Source organism: Grus americana, chromosome 3 (assembly GCF_028858705.1).
Source record: "Grus americana isolate bGruAme1 chromosome 3, bGruAme1.mat, whole genome shotgun sequence".
NCBI lineage: Eukaryota > Metazoa > Chordata > Aves > Gruiformes > Gruidae > Grus > Grus americana.
The window spans coordinates 108,488,003-108,503,809 of NC_072854.1; the positions used below are offsets into that span (position 1 = coordinate 108,488,003).

The following is a 15,807-nucleotide window of genomic DNA, read 5'->3' on the forward strand; positions in this document are numbered from 1 at the left end:
ATAAAAAACCACCAAGACACTGATGTGTCTGCAACAGTAACCATATGTTGATAGGGATGGTTCACAGATATGTGTATTTTACTAACTGTAGAAGGATATGCCTGACCAGATTAGACACATTTAGTTGCTCCGATTGGTTGCTGGTGTTTTCTCAGTCATAAAACACAGTAGGAGCCACTAGACAGCACAGAAACTATTTAAAGACCTCTTCTATTGATACACACTGAGGACATGAAGTCTGCAGTACACACGTAGCAAAGACAGCCTGAAGGGCAACGCCGAGCTGAGCTCTTCCTTGTCTCAGCTGCTTCCCTGGGCTCACACCACAGGGAAAGAAGATCTTGGAGCTCTGCCTACAGGAAATAAACTGAAGATCTACCACATGTGATTTGGCTTGGTTTCCTTACTTGATATCCTTTTCCCTCTGACATCAGCTCCTCGTTACTCCCATCACTGTCATCACAGCCTGTGCCGTTCTCCCCATGCTCCTGCTCTCCGTTGCTCATCCTGCTGGTCTCTGAGGAAGGAAGGCTGTTCTGAATGGGAGGCACAGGCTTGGAGTTTACCAGGAGCCTCTGGGAAGCTGAGCTGGAAACTACTGGCTTCGGGGTAAACTCCTTAGGGTCACTGCAGTCAGTCAGGCCTGAAAAGCAGAAACACAAGGCCTAACAGAAGCAGCACTGCCAACCTAAAGCACCTGAAGCTAGATATTTCATTGGATGGATTTCTTGGAAACTTCTCAATAACTGCACAGGGAAACATGCTCATGCTGGCAGCCACTTGAAGCAGCCAGTGGACAACACTTACCCACTTCTACAGATCCACCAGAGGAACACCCTGGTGTTTGACAACGGGGAGCCCACGAAGCTGTGCTTACCCAGAATAAGTCACCTGCATATACACCCTCCTGCTTCTCTCCCTGTCCCGCAGTTGTACACCCCTACAGCAACAGGAAGGCTACACAGAGGACTGAGAGCAGGGCAGGTTATTGCAGGGGGCACATGCAGGGGAGAACTGTTCACTGGGAATGTGTGCTAGCTTTCTAGGCTGGGAAAAGACCCTTCTTCCTGCAGGACACCAGGCAGGCTCCCAGCTTACCTCTCTGTGAGGCTGGCAGATCCTCAGACATCCTTCTCATCTTCAGCTTGTTCTTGATCGGAATGGTTTCCAGGGCAGCGCTGCTCACCCTCCTCTCTTGGGGGTCTGGGCTCAAGGCTCGATGAGAAAGATGGGAGAGATCATCTCCATCCCCAGTGCAGAGGTTGTGCACACTAGTCTTGCTGATCCTGCCTTCCATGGGAGAGATGGTCCTTGGGTATGGAGGCTTCCCAGCTCCATGCCTAGCCCATAAACTCGGCTGCTTCTTCAGCTGGGTTGTTAATATGGACTGAAAAGAAGCTGTAGATGAGGTAAAAGGGAAGAAGTGAGTTAGCTGACCTCACACCTTTAGAATCAACCCATCTAATGAGTAAAGCATTCAAGGTTTTTTTAATCATTCAGAAGATCAGAGAATTTTTATTTTTCATAAAACTAGCATCAGTTTAATTCTTCTGAATGGCATTGAGCTAGCAAGCCAGAAAAGAGAGGTTGAAGGCCCCACTGGTAAGGCGGGGAAACAGATTCCTATTTCAGGCCTTGGTTTCTGTGAAGACTATCAGTAAAGATCAACACAGTGCTACTGGTATTTCTGAGAAGCAGAAAGACATCTCAGCAAGCAGGCAGACCTTACCAGTGTTTCTACAGCACCATCCCATCCTCCGGGCCAGATCTGATGGGCAAGAGGAGAAAGAACTGGGAATTTATCTATGGTGAGACCACACATTGATAGTAAGGATAGAAACAGAACTCACATCTCATTACCATGCCCAATTTTTGGCCAGCTGGGCCACACTCCCTGTCCTGGCTGGCAGTAGTAGTGATTTGGCTACTATCGATAAAGGAGAAAGCATAATGAACTAATGATAGAGAGATGTGATGCCATGCACACCACTGGAGGAGGCCAGGATCATCATCAGCTCTCTGTCAGCCACCTACTCTGACACAGAGCCAGCACATGAGGACTGACTTCCAAGGACCATTTCTCCCTGAAATCGGGGTGGTTTTTTCATTTGTCTGAAGCCATCATTGCACATTCAACCCCTTTCCATCCTCACCTTCTTCTTCAGTGGTCCAACTGCTGCCACAAAACTGCAAGTTCGAATCGATGCTTCCGCCCCGCAGAGCTGTGTATCTGGGTTTGAATTTGGGAACACTCCCGCAGTAGACAGCAACTGGGGCGTGGTACTTAGCTTTAAAAGAAGGACAGTACAAAGGACTCAAATTTGCAGCATTTGGTATGGAGAGGCAAAAACAGGCACCCCTTCTCCATAAAGGACTAACACACCAGTAGTGACCCGTATCCTGGCCTCTGCAACTGTCTGTTTGGTTTCATACTCTTCTGCCTGGTTACGTTCCAGCAATATGGCAGCTGAACATTCTACAAATTTGCATATGTTTTGCTGGTTGCCAATCCACCGCTACAGGATTTCTCTCCTCTCCTTTCAAAGGGTAGACAACCTACAATGGCCTCTAGAATTTGACAATGTCTAGTAAGTAGATGCTTTCCAAAGCTAGTTTGAAAGTCATTGTTTCTATAATTCCCATTCAATTTTGGGTTGGGTTTTGTCGAGTATTTTATTTCTCTTCATAACAAAGATTGTACAAGGACACAAACAATTAATCACCAGGTGTTATAACTAAAAGAAGGTTTGCACTCTCCATTAAATGTCCCCAATATTCAGTGGGCTTGTTTGATTACTGTATCTGTTGGATGCAAATTGTCCATCCAAACATTCTTCTTTGTCCTGCTTCTCTGTTACAGGGGTTTATTCCCTGCTTTCTTTACTGCAGAGGCATCCAAAACCAACATAAACATGGCCTGCCTCAAAAAACTTCTCATCTTGGCTGTTCCTGAAAATTCAAAATTATACACCGTGTGTTACCCTGCCCCTTATCCTGGCCAATATCTTCCCCATTACCCAGCCTCTAAGGCTGGGCTCTCACTTGTACAGCATGAAGAATAGCTGCTGCACTTGCCAGCATCTCCAGAGTCTCGTGATCAGCGCTTTGAATGCAGCTTTTGTACATGCTCTGCCTCCCTGAGATGAGCAGCATTCCTGGGCACCAGCACTGCCGCTGCAGGCGAACATCCTCCAGGCAAAGGCTGCAGGAACGGGATTGCAACATGCCCTGGCTGAAGAAGTCTGCTCCAGTCTGCTGCAGTCCTTTACCTGCTGTGAAATCATCTTGCGTTGTCATGGTGGGGAAGATGATGGGCTCTTTGCAGATGAGAGTCTACTCGATGTGCTGCTGGTGATTGGGCCTGATACAGCTGCCGGTGGATTCCCCTGCAGCATCAGGAGCCTGCATGGAAAAATAACACTGCTGGTGCAAAGTGACAGGCACAAATCCCTGGCATTGCCCTGCTCACAGGGGTTCCTGCATACAAAACTGCTCGAGTCAGGTGGTGTTAAAACAACATAAAAATATATTCAAGCTATGCGTTTTCCACATTCTGTCAAAATCATGGCCATGAAATCCAAACGCTGGAAGAAGACTGCTGTCAGCATAATGAGGGAAACATAAGTCCACCCCAGCAGCTGCTCTCCCCATGGCTGTATGGGCACGGCTGCAGAGGCAAGTCTCTCACCGTGCCCACTGCTGTTGGACCCAGTGCAGCACATTGGAGTTGTTCCCACTGAACTCAGTGTGGCCGTTGCATCAGGAGCATCATTTCACGCATTTAATAACAAAATTGCTGTAATGTCACACTGGACTTGTCCCAAGAACAACCGAAAAAATTGGGGTAGAATAGTTTGCTCCTTTTTAATACAAATGTACCTGGATTTAAGGGGGGGCACTGGGCTAATGATGCTGGAGACTGGTGTGTAACCCCTATCTCTAGCACTTTTCAACAGTCTGCAAGATTTTTTTCCATAGAAAGGGGTAGATAAGATTTTATGACACATCCATGAGTAATTCTGAGCCACAACTCAAACCACAAGCCCAATACGTCCAAATTGGCCACCCGTTGGGAAAGGAAGGAGAAAAGCAGTTGAAACAACTGCCATTGTAGCTAAATTGCCTGCATTTATAGTGCTGCTGAGGAACCTATATCACTTGCAGCACCTCAGAAAGCCTGAGGCTACAGCATAACCCGTAGTTTCTGGATAGCTGGCATCCCTAAATATTTGCCATGCTCACATCAGCAAATGCACATCCCACAGGACTAGCAGAGTTGTAGGAAGTGTTATAGTACACAGGGTATATGAGAGTAATGGAAGTTTATGCTCAGTCCTTCAGGTTAGTGCTATAGCAAAACGTGACGCTTTTCAGCTTCAGTCCCTGCAGTCTGCTTCCTTGCCAGTTTAGTTGCTTTCACTCTGAAACTCTATAGAGATTTCTTTTCACCTTCTGACAGAAACTTCAGTTACGATACAGGGTTTGGGCTTCCTTAAATGTATTAACCCATTTCTTATGGCCTAAGTGAGAGGTAAGAAGGGATTTTGCAGAACACACCTTAGGATAAGAGGTTAGGATGGTAAGCCAGCAGTAAAATTCCTGTAATTGTCAGTGAGTACAGAAGGATGCCAATGTGAACTGCTTTTGAAAATTCACTCATAGGTGCCTCTAAAGCTCTGCAAACAGAACGACAATCACATGGTAGCTAAGTGCAGCCAGAAGGATCAATCACCAACATCGTTCAGTTGAATTATTACAGAAGGAAAAATGCCTCTGCACTCGATGGAAGAAGTGTTCTGTAAGCTTAAAACAAATAACAAAGAATTCCTGTACAAGGACTTTAGGTACCCTACTATCAATCAAACTTACAATCAGATAAAATGGTATCCTCAAGTAAATTTCAATAGAAATTGTTCATATTGCAGCAAGGCCCTGTACTGCTCCACCCCCTGCCCAAGAGATTTAACGCTGCTCAAAAGCTGTCAAAGCGTTCATCTGGAGTAAAGCAAGTGGTTTCAGAAAGGCTGGAGTTAGCTGAGACAGTTTACCCACTTTCAGCTTTCACCCTTTTTGGTAGTCTAGATAAATTCAGAGAGACAGCTTAAGGTCAAGGAGTGAAAGTGCTTAGAGGGGGTTTAGAGCCTAATTCCCATTACTTTCAATGAAAGGCAGGCACTAAATATACCCTTAAAAATACAAATGTGGGTCTATTTGGTCTGTGTACTTTAAAACAAGGAATGGAGGTATCATTGTGAGTGGGACTAGGGCATAAAGCAGAGATTAAGGTATATTTTCTTTGGTCTCATTGCATAAGATGAATATCTAAGAAAAATGCCAGTGGCAATTTTGGCTGGTTAAGATCACCTCCTAAATGAAGCTGAGCATGCCCCATTGCTTAAGGTATTAAAAATGCCCAAGAGAGAAAGCAGTAGGTACCAGAAATGAGTGTATCCCATAGCTAGGACAGAAGGCTGCCTCTGCCACTGACTTACCCTGTAACACAAAGCCAAGCTCTCCATGCCTCAGTTTTGTTCCTCTGCCAGGCTGTCCTACCTAAATGCTAACATGCTATAAAGCGTAATTAGGAAGGGTATTACTTATAGCACCTCCATGGTCCCCAAAGGCTTAATTGCCTAAATTCAGGGCATAGTTCCTAATTCAGGCCAGCTACACGATATGGAAAACTCCACATGTACAGCTAGGTAGGGCCACCCCTTTCTCCCTTGCACTGAAACCACTGTAACAGGAACGATAATGGCAGAGCAATTTGCCTGCAGCCTGGGGGAAGTGCTGGGTGTGCAGGATTCATCTTCTGCCACTGCTGATAGGAGCATGGAAAACAAGCTGGTGCCATTCTCTGTACAGAGAACAGTGGCAGTGGTTCACTGCTGTGTGAAAAAAAAGTGTCAGAAAATGGTTTTCTGAAGAGGGAGAAAATGGAACACAGCTGCATTTGAACAGCTCCGGGCCCTGGTGGTGTTTCAGTAGACAGTAACTCTACTCCTTGTCATTCTTCTGCCGGGTTAATCAAAAGAAAATGCATCCTCTGGGATTTCCAGCTTCTTTGGATCATTAGCACCCAGTAAATGAAAAGAGAGATTATTTAATGCTATCATTACTTTCTTTCCCAACTAACAAGCTATTTCTCTGGTGGCTTCCCAGCACAGCAAACATACAGTATCGTTACGTGAAACATGCTGGTGCCAACAACCCTACAGACCCCATCAGGGTTGGAGCTGCTGTGAAGGTTGAACCCAATATCTCAACAGCCAGAGGCTTACTGTGAGGATATAATGAAATTGGAGTGATGACAGTTGTTTGGGGGTTTTTTGACCAGTGGATTTCAGCTTGCAGGGCCATAATGCATCTGTAGCATGAAGTTTTTATGTAGAGTACAAAGCCATGGCCCAGTGGAATTAGACAGTTTCCCCAGGCGTGTAAGAGAATCACAAGGCAGATCCCTGGGCTACTAAATGCATCTCTGCATTTTCTAAGTTCTTGGTGTCAAAGCCGCTTAGGTTAGACACACAGCTCACAAGAAGTGCTCCTGTATCTTTCTGCATGATGATCCAAGCGAGATCGCACATCCAAAATCTGTTTTCTCTTACCATTGAACTTACTGTTTTGAGGAATTTCTGAACTGGCAAACTTGCTTCTGCAAATATTTACTGTGCATGGCAAGGAACACAGACAAAAGGTGTAACGTGAAAAGCATCACCCACGTGATGCTCTTTTTACAAGTTCTGCCCTCAGCTTTCATTTGGAAGATCTTAAAAGTTCAATGCCCCTATCAAAAGCTCCTGCAATGGCTGCTTCTCAGCAGGGCAGGGCTGCTCAACCATGAAACAAGAGTTACCACAAGCAGCAGCTTACCCAGGGCAGCAAATCCAGAGTTAGGAATAAGCTGATCTGAATGCCAAACCTCATTAGCTCCTTCAAAAAGCACTTGAACAATCCCTCGTTCCAACTCTAATGAGGTGTTGTGCTGGACACCACGGTTATTTGAGTACCGTACACAAGTTTTCTCCCAGTGAGTGCTGTGACAGTCTCCATTGGAGCTGTGGCCAAGTGCGGTCGTTCCCCAAAGGTGAGTGATCGATTGCTCTGTGGGCTCCAGTGACTGCCGGACACAATGAGGTGAGAAGGAGCCAAGTACACTGACACACCTTTGCTTTGAGTATAACCCAGCCTCAACCAAAAGCATTGAAAGGTTTCCACTTCTTATTGAGGCACTTTGAAGACGACCCTGAAACTGCGAGACCTGGAGGGGGGGTTTGCAGAGCATCCCATGCAGAGAGGTCCTCACCCCGAGGGGCCTCCGGGGGGGCTAATGCTGTATGAACATAGATTAGCTGACAGCAGTAATGCTGCAAGGGCTAGCATGCAACAATCAGCTGCTGCTTCTCTTCTGAGAGCAGGTCTTCATGGCGCATAGGATTTCTGCCATGAAGGACTCTAGGAAAGGCTCTAGATGCCCAACACTCAAGGCTTGGGTACAGAAGCAATCATAGTCAGCACCTTGAACTAATATATCCTCAAGTCCAACCAGTGGCCCATGTCTTGAAATGTTAGGCCAGCTGTTTGTTGGCTCACATCAGTTTCTTGTAAAAGCATTTTCCTTAGAAATATTGGGCTCATGTCCCTTGGTGCCTTTCTCTGAGCTGCCTCAAGGAGAGGGGTCTCCCACACCATATTCCTGTGTGGAGCCATCCCAGAAGGCTACTAAAATAGGCTCTCTGGCCAGTAGTTTTCTCCTGGTAGGGCCTTTGCATGAATCCAAGATAACTGCAAGTAAGCATCCTACGGGCTCTGTCCTGTTCCTGTGTAATCATCAGGCACAGAAATTCTCAATGATCTGAAGCAATTTCATTCAGCTGCAACATGGGATCTGAGTTTTGTACTGAAATTTTTCATTATGAGTAACAAGCATTGGGAGCATGAGGTGCAAGGCTGACATGCGAGAGCAGGGGCATATCCTCTAATGAGACCAGTTTAATTGCCCATTTTATTACTCTTATATCTATTCCACTAAAGTCCCAGTACTATTCTTAGTGCTGTATGAACCTTGAAATACAACAGTTCCCACTGCTCAGAATTTATTCCCTGGTCTTTACAGTTTTTAAACACCTCTGTCTTGTTCAGGGCATATGTCCACCATTCAAGCATCACTGAAATAGTTAAAGCCTCTATTCACCTGTCCTACAAGGTATCACCTAACTCCATAGGCATTTAAATCCCTGGAGTACCCAAGTGTCCATAGGCTGATGCCTGCTAAACACAGGGGCTGTCTTGCACCTGACCTGTTTCTCAGAGCCCCACACTGTGATGCCTGAGGGCCCAATGCAGGCTCTCCAGTCAAGGTGGACAAACGCCTCTTTTCCAAAACCTACCAGCTGGCAGCATCTACCCTGAGTGAGCTGGAGGCCACTAAGAGGTAAAGGAGTAATAGGCTGTCTCTGCAACAAACTGCAGTGCTTACAGGGAGGGGGACAAAAAAGAGCTGCCAGATATGAACACACAACACAGTAGAGCTGGCTGACAAAACCTTGAAATGATTTGGCTCACTGACCTGACAGAAAACACCGTGTTTTCCAACTGCCATCACTTCCAATGTCCAAAAGTGAACAAAGCCAAAGAATGGCATGAAAAGTGGAAGACTGCAGAAGCTGGGCTAGCTCCACTGCTGGTTCATTGCCTGACCTGCAGAGAAATAGAAATATAAATCTTAAAGACAGAAATATAAATCTTAAGGCCAGAAAAATGTTAGGAGCACATAAACATGACCTCTGCAGGCCACAGATTTTGAATAAGTCAACTTTAGTTTCTTATGGCTCAATATCTCCAACTGAAAAATTCAAATAATGTTTGGAAGCTTTGCAAACCTCTCAATAGCTGTGGGGTGATGGATAATACACAAATATGAGCAGTTACCATTGTCATTACCGCAGTGGCCTCTGCAGCAGAGCCCCAGCTTGCTAAATTGTTAGGAGTGAGGGAACGTGGATATTACCGGGAAGAAAGGGAATGAGAAAAAGTGAAGCAAAGGCATTCTCTTCAAAGAGAGAAACAGAGGGAGAAAGTAACCAGCAAACACCTCTGATAACGAGCAGAGTCCCTGTATCTCAGTTCTTCAGAGAGTTTGGTTTGTCCTCCCTCTGCTGCTGTGGCAGGCCAGCATCTCTGCACCCCAAAAGGAATTCAAGATACATTAGACTGTGGATCTTCCCTTCTCATCCTCCTACGTCTTTCCCAGACCCAATTTTCACAGATTCATACTTTTATTAATAAACCTCTTTGAAAACAGAGGCTAACCTGGAGGCAAGTTTGTTCATCAGAGTGATATTGCTTTGGGACTAGTCATTTACATATCAGAGAGCCTGTAAGCTAACTAAAGTTCGCTTGTCCTCTCTTTGCTTGGAGTAAAAGGATTCCACTTGTCCCCCACATCCTTCGGGGTGCGGTGCCAATGTTAGACTTAGAGAAACAGCAGTTTAAACCATTAGCAAGAGCAGACTTCATTACTGTCCTACAGGGGTGAACCGTCACCCTCAGGAGCCATATAAACCTGACCTAAACCTCAACAGGGACCAATTCAGAAAGTTGATTTGAGTTTGACCTTCCTTGATTCTACCTGGAAAACAACAGTGTGATCCCAGGAAGGACCAAAGGTGGAGATTTTGGTTTTTGGTTTTGTTTTTTTTTTGCAAGGGGACTCTGAGCAGGAGCTGAGCAGGGACTTGCCCATATGCCCACACACAGCAGCAAAGGGAGCCCAAGGGCAGCACCTGAGCTAAGGTGGGAGCTCTTGCTTTGCCTCCCATGGCATGGCAGAGACCAGGCTGTTGCTCTTCTTATGAGAAGGAGCTTCCCTGTAAACAAACTACCCCGTCTGCTCCACAGCTCCGACCTGTTCTCCTCTCCCCTCCTTCCATCTGCCACCCCAAGCATTGATCCTCTTCCACACCTCCCAGGACTGTGTCTGTCTTAAATGACACCCAAACTCTCTGACACACAGCTAGAGTCACCCTGCAGAAGCTTCCCTTGTGCGACTTTAAGACTTTTCAAAACAACTTTTTGAAAGAGAAAAATAAAAGGAAAAATCATCAAATCTGTCTCCCAGATTTTATTGCCTTCTGGGAGAGATGCTTGCACCAAGCAACCTCCACCAGAGCACAGTAAAAGCAACCCCTCTGCCTGGCTCCTGCCAGCCCCTGCCAGAGCTGAGAAAGCAACAGCGCACGAGACAGGACTATCCACCAACCTCCTTTACAAACACGCGTGTCCTTCACTTTGGAAATCTAGCTCCACGTTGTTAAGCTTGTAATCCCCCCAGGAGCTGTAAAGCCCCGCTGTGGATTGCCTCCCACAAGGCAACAAGGATTTCTTCCGCTTCAGACCCTGTGTTTCCAAAACTGGAAGCGGGGACGGCCATTTGTCAAGCCAGACTCCTTCTCCAGGAGGACAGCAGGCTCCCCCTTCCAGGTGTACGAGCTCAGCAAGCAAACAGTGTCACATACCAGGAATAAACAAGGCTGCATAGCAACCACTTCTCTGAAGAAATCTTGAGTGTGAGATGCAAGGAATATCTTTTGCCTGCAGGGCTGGCAGCCAGCTCCCTGGGTGCTGCAGCCACAAGCACCCAAGGGACCTCAGCAGCACCCAGACCTTCAGGCAGGGACACACTCTGAAGTGCAACGTGCTCCTGGTCCCTCCCTGCCTGCTCACAACTGCTGCGGGAGAACCATCCCTAAAGCTGTGCACAACGCTCAACGACACAGTAAATTGTGCATCTGCTGGAAACTTATAAAAGGGAGGGGAAAGTTTCCACCCCCTTCGCTGCAGGATTTGATGACATCTCTGCATGGTAAATTGCTTAGCTAGGCAGTGTGAGCTTGGAGCCCCTCTCAGTTAGATCGGTGTAAATCCGTACCAGCTCTTCAGGCAAGATTAGGAAAAGAGAGCTAATTCCTTCAGCCTGGCCCTCTCCAACATGGCATGGCCGCAGTCGCTGCACTCTCCACTAAACACCGCCAAACAGGAATTCTCCACCACCCCCATTACAAATATTTTATACCTCTCCCCTGTGCTGTGGATAATTATGCAATATGCAATGCAGTGCAGAAATTTAGTTTTGCTACTGTGTGTGTTTTGTTGTTATGCTCACTCAAAAGCTACTTTCAAATGTAACAATAATATTTTCATCATGTCCATGTCTAGTTTGGAAATCTTCTGTAATAAGGTCACTGCTGGTTGTTTTTATAAACACCCGTTTATTCAAGAAGAGAGAGAAATTTTGTGCAGAGGTGCAAGGACTCACATGAGTTTCTCTGTTAACCATGAGAAACAGCAGCTCAATCTGTCTGTACAATGGTTTGGATGGAGAGTGTCCACGTGAGTATTATAAGAAAAGGAATTCAAACACTGAGCAGTGACTCCTGAGCCATTCTACCCAACCTGCAAGCCAACAGATAAGTGGGAGGGCATTTTTAGCTGTAAAAACATGCAATAATTCAGCTCCTGCAGGGGAAAAACACCCACAGAAAACCATCTGCAGAAGTTAGCAGTCCTTGTCCAACTAGCAAAGGCAGCACACACACCCTGTGGCGATTTGGGGAGGTGACTGTCACCTCACTTGGTAAAAGATACAGCAAAGCCAAAGGGAAGCATCTTCCTGTCACTGCTGAGCCACCCTGTCGGTACCGGCACTGTAGGAGTAAAGGATTCAGCCTTACAATGAGTCACCTCAAACCACGCAATTCTCTCAGCTTCTCCGAAGCTGAGTAATCGGATATGTGAGAAAATAACAACCCTATATATCGCAGAATGGCAGAAAATGAGCTGACTACAGCAAATGGGTCTCCAAATGTGACATCTCCTGCGTGAAACAGGAGAATCCCAAAAGGCTTCTCCCTTTTGCTACAAATAAGAGGCAGAGGACTGCCCTCAGACTCTAGCAACTGCTTTAGACCTTAGGAGACACGAGGAAAATTCTGCCCCAGCCACGTTGCAGGCTTCACGTAACTCCAGCTCCAGCTCGTGCCTGCAAAGCAAGCATCACAGAAATGCTGCTTGTTCACCTTTCTCCGTATTTTCTTTCAAGGCAATAAACGCTTTAAAGCAGGGAATTGTCTCTTCCTACGTGTATGTGCATCATCTAACAGAGCTGGTCCAGCCGTCAGCTAGGGATGTCACCATAAAATAGTGGTGGTAGCAGGTCCTCAAAGGACTTTCCCCAATACAGTGTTCAGTTGTTCCCTTTAATTAAGGGGCCAGTAACAAGCTACCAGCTCAGCTCTAGTGAAAAAGTTAAGCTCCTGGGTGTCTCAAAATGAGCACTTCTACACGGAAACAGCATTAGCAGCACTGAAAAGTGTGACCCTCGTTAAATCACCAAAAGTGACAAAAGTAGAGCAAAGATGGTCAGCTGGTCAGACTAAGACCACCCAGGAGCATCTAATGTTCAGTCTCCCTCCCTGAGCACACGCTTACACCCTCTTTTCTTTTGGCTCAGTAATACTGTAGCTGATGGGATAGATTCAACCAAAGAGAAACTTGAAAGCCTACGTGCTTAGCCTTAAAAACAGTAAGCCAAAGTTTTATTTCATCCTTTCTAAAAGGAAGAAAATAATTGCAGCCATAACAGAGTACCTTCCCTCCTGAGCCTAACTTGTGTCAGATCCACTTCATCTCCAGCAGCATCACCCACGTGGCTGTGCTCTTGTATCACCTGCACACCCTGAATGACGCACTACGTTACACAGGGAAGGGGCACTGTCAACATGCTCACATGCATCCTGGAAATGAACCTGGTGACAGCTATCACACCATTCCTTGAGACAGCCATGGGATAAACCTTGCTACAAAGTCAAACCCTCTCTCTCTTCCATCCATAGCACCCCAAGCACCTCTGCCAATTCCCCCGACAGAACAGTCCAGTCATCCCTTACAGGTTAACAAAACAAATTGCTTTGAAATCCCCTTTCTCTAGACAGGAAGCATGGCCTGTCTATGTCAACAAACACATCTTAGACTTATTTAGCGAATCCTCCACATCTGCTTTAAGGCCTCAGGGTACCACAGGCAGGAGTGCAGGGCTGAGCAGGGTTTTTCCTCCATCCACAGCAGAGATGGAAATCACATCACCTTACACACTTGTATCCAGAAACCATCTCAGCTATTCCTCTCAGCACACTTCACAACAGCCTCCTGGCATGCAGGCAGCTTCTTTTTTGTTCGCAGGAACCTCTGCCAGATTGGGAGCCCTTGGGCTTTCCCCATGGCAACTTCGTTTGTGCACTGGGCAAGGGTGATGGATACCACGTGGCATCCAAGCCCGTGAGGGAAACAGCCCACGCACACAGAGTAAATGTTAATTAGAGCCCAGCAGACAGGTCTGGAGCTTATACAGACCTTTTTAAAATGTTCATTTTTATCTATCTTGAATTCACAGTGATAGGAAAAGAGAGAAAAAAATGAACAGACAACAGGAAGAGTACAAATACTGCTGTATCTGCCTTCCTCCATCTGTCTCTGTTTTGCCCAGCCCTGGGGAGCATCAAGACCTCCCTGGCTTTTCCTTATTCATTAGACACTGTGCCCTAATCAGCAGGGGCCTGAGGGCTTTGAGAGAGATACCACCTTCTACAACCCTTCCTCCACCCAGTGCTGTCATGAAGAATAAATCAAATTATCCAAAGAGTGACAAGGGGAGTGTGCAGGGCACGCACCTCAATGCCATGAAAGGCAAGCAAAGAGGAGCTGTTAAGATACAAAAACATGCAAGGTAGAAAAACCTGCAGCTTCAGCATCAACATTTTCAGAAATCTCTGTTGCAGTGGAAGACTTCTGCACCACTGCGTGCTGAGGCCAATGCCTGAAACAAAAATTCTCAGAAAAACAGTGCTTCAGTTTCCTTAGAGATGTGTTTTCTGAACAAAGCTCATGAAAGAAAACGGGAAAGAAAATGAGAACTCTGTACTTTAAAGCCTACACGCACAGACTCAAAAACATTAAGGTCAGGTAAAATTATGACAGTAATACTTTGGACTCGTAAGTATATTGCAAGTTCCTGCTGATGAGCCCAGAGCAGTTTGCATTGCCACAAGTGGCACTTAACACCTCTTCATGAGGTTATTCAAGTACTGTTAAAACACACTGGGAAACTGAGGCAGACAGAAGCACTCCAAACCTCACTTAGGACCTCAGAGTAAATAAACCGCAGTGAGACCAGAAAAACACAGCCTCTCTTGATCTAGTGACAACTTTCTATGGCAAGGTAACAATTGGGATTGGGTCAACTGGAGGAGAAGATGCTGAGGCGTTTCAAAAGGAAGTCTAAATCAACATAGGGTTTAAGGGCACTATTCTCATTTGCAGAGGTACTATATTAAGAGCTGCTGGCTAAGCATTATCAGAGCTTTACGTGTGGAGATCAGGGGCTTTCAGACTGATGGATAGAGTATCTTGAACACAGCTTGCCGAATTTTTTTGATGGAGAACCCAGTGAAGCCACAAAATTGATGTGATCTGTGAAAATGTGCTTGTTTCAACTATTTCTGTGAAAAAATAAGTTTTAAACCTGAACATTTGATATTTTTTCTTAAATTCTTCCATGAAATTATAAAATGGTCTCCATTCTGAGTAACCCTAATTCTAGGCAGTGAAAACCTACCTACTACCTACCTCAGACATATTTCCAGCTCAGACCTCAATGAGACAAAAGCCTATTTCCAGTGCTTCTTCAATATAGCAGTGGAGTAGAAATTGCTGTATGCCTAGGAAGTCATAGAGAATATTTTAACTTCTGTAAGGGTTGAAAAAAGGACTTCAGGATGCTTCTCAGACACGCATGATATAAAGGGATGCAGGCAAATAAGCTCTGAGCTGCAAGCGTGACCTAGAGGACAAGGACGAGGTGTCCCTGATACTCAAGCACATCGCAGTACCCGTCCCCAAAGAGGACCCACAAACTGGAACAGAGACCTCCATGAGGCAGCAGAAAAACAGCCCAGTTTAGGATTGGCCAGAGCCCCTCTAACACTCTCTGGTGATCCAGGGCACTGTACACGCACCCTGCTTTGCTTCCTAATTCATTCAGGATCATGCAGTCCTAAATTAAGGCCACTTGATTCCCCATGTTGCTAATCTGGTTAGCTGCATATTGGCTAATTGCAGGCTTTAACTCTCTGCCAAGTGCGGCATCTCACCGTCTGTTTGCTCTGGCCACCTGAAGAGTTAGTAGCCACATGAAGCTGCACCTCATCTGGGGATGCAGAGAAACCAGCTGCTAGCGCCTGCTGTCTAGTGCAAGTCTGCATTTCATTTGGTTTACCATAACAGAACTCTTATTATACAACCAAGGGGGGAACAAAACCAAAACAAAAAAAAATCACCACCTCAGGACACCCTTCGCAAACACAAAGTCTGGGGGCAGATGGACACAGGAGAAAAAAAAAAAAAAAAGACAAAAGAAAAGACCCTGGTTCTTACACAGGCATGTCAAAGGCAGGGCCAGTCAGCCACTTTGCTAACCCAGTGTATGCAGATACACCTCTCATATTCCTGAGGGTTAGGTATGACTCAAAAGGCCAAAGCTTTTTCCCCAAGTTTATCAGAATTTAGCCCAAATAATTTTGAAAACTGAACCCAGCCACTACGGGTTTTACTGAATGCCCAGTCTCCTGAACATCAGCAGGGGTACCTGTCTGTTGGAGAAAGACCTGGGCTGGTGCACCTCTGAGGGGGTGGGCAAAGTCCATTAGTCTGACTGAGGCTGCACCATGGACCGCTATTACAGAGCAACACATG

At 46.0% G+C, this 15,807-nt stretch overlaps 1 protein-coding gene across 4 annotated transcripts in view; it reads right to left on the reverse strand.

Annotated features, from left to right (window-relative positions):
- TOGARAM2 (TOG array regulator of axonemal microtubules 2) overlaps positions 1 to 15,807 on the reverse strand; it is a 56,524-nt gene that overhangs the window by 26,444 nt on the left and 14,273 nt on the right. For all 4 annotated transcript variants that reach the window (XM_054821455.1, XM_054821452.1, XM_054821454.1 and 1 more), the window contains 5 exons: positions 8,570 to 8,700; positions 3,270 to 3,402; positions 2,154 to 2,288; positions 1,099 to 1,398; positions 408 to 643 (listed from right to left, as the gene is read on the reverse strand). In XM_054821455.1, coding sequence (XP_054677430.1) covers positions 408 to 643; positions 1,099 to 1,398; positions 2,154 to 2,288; positions 3,270 to 3,297 — 699 coding nt within the window. In that variant the 5' untranslated portion in view covers positions 3,298 to 3,402; positions 8,570 to 8,700. The remainder of the gene's footprint in view (positions 1 to 407; positions 644 to 1,098; positions 1,399 to 2,153; positions 2,289 to 3,269; positions 3,403 to 8,569; positions 8,701 to 15,807) is intronic.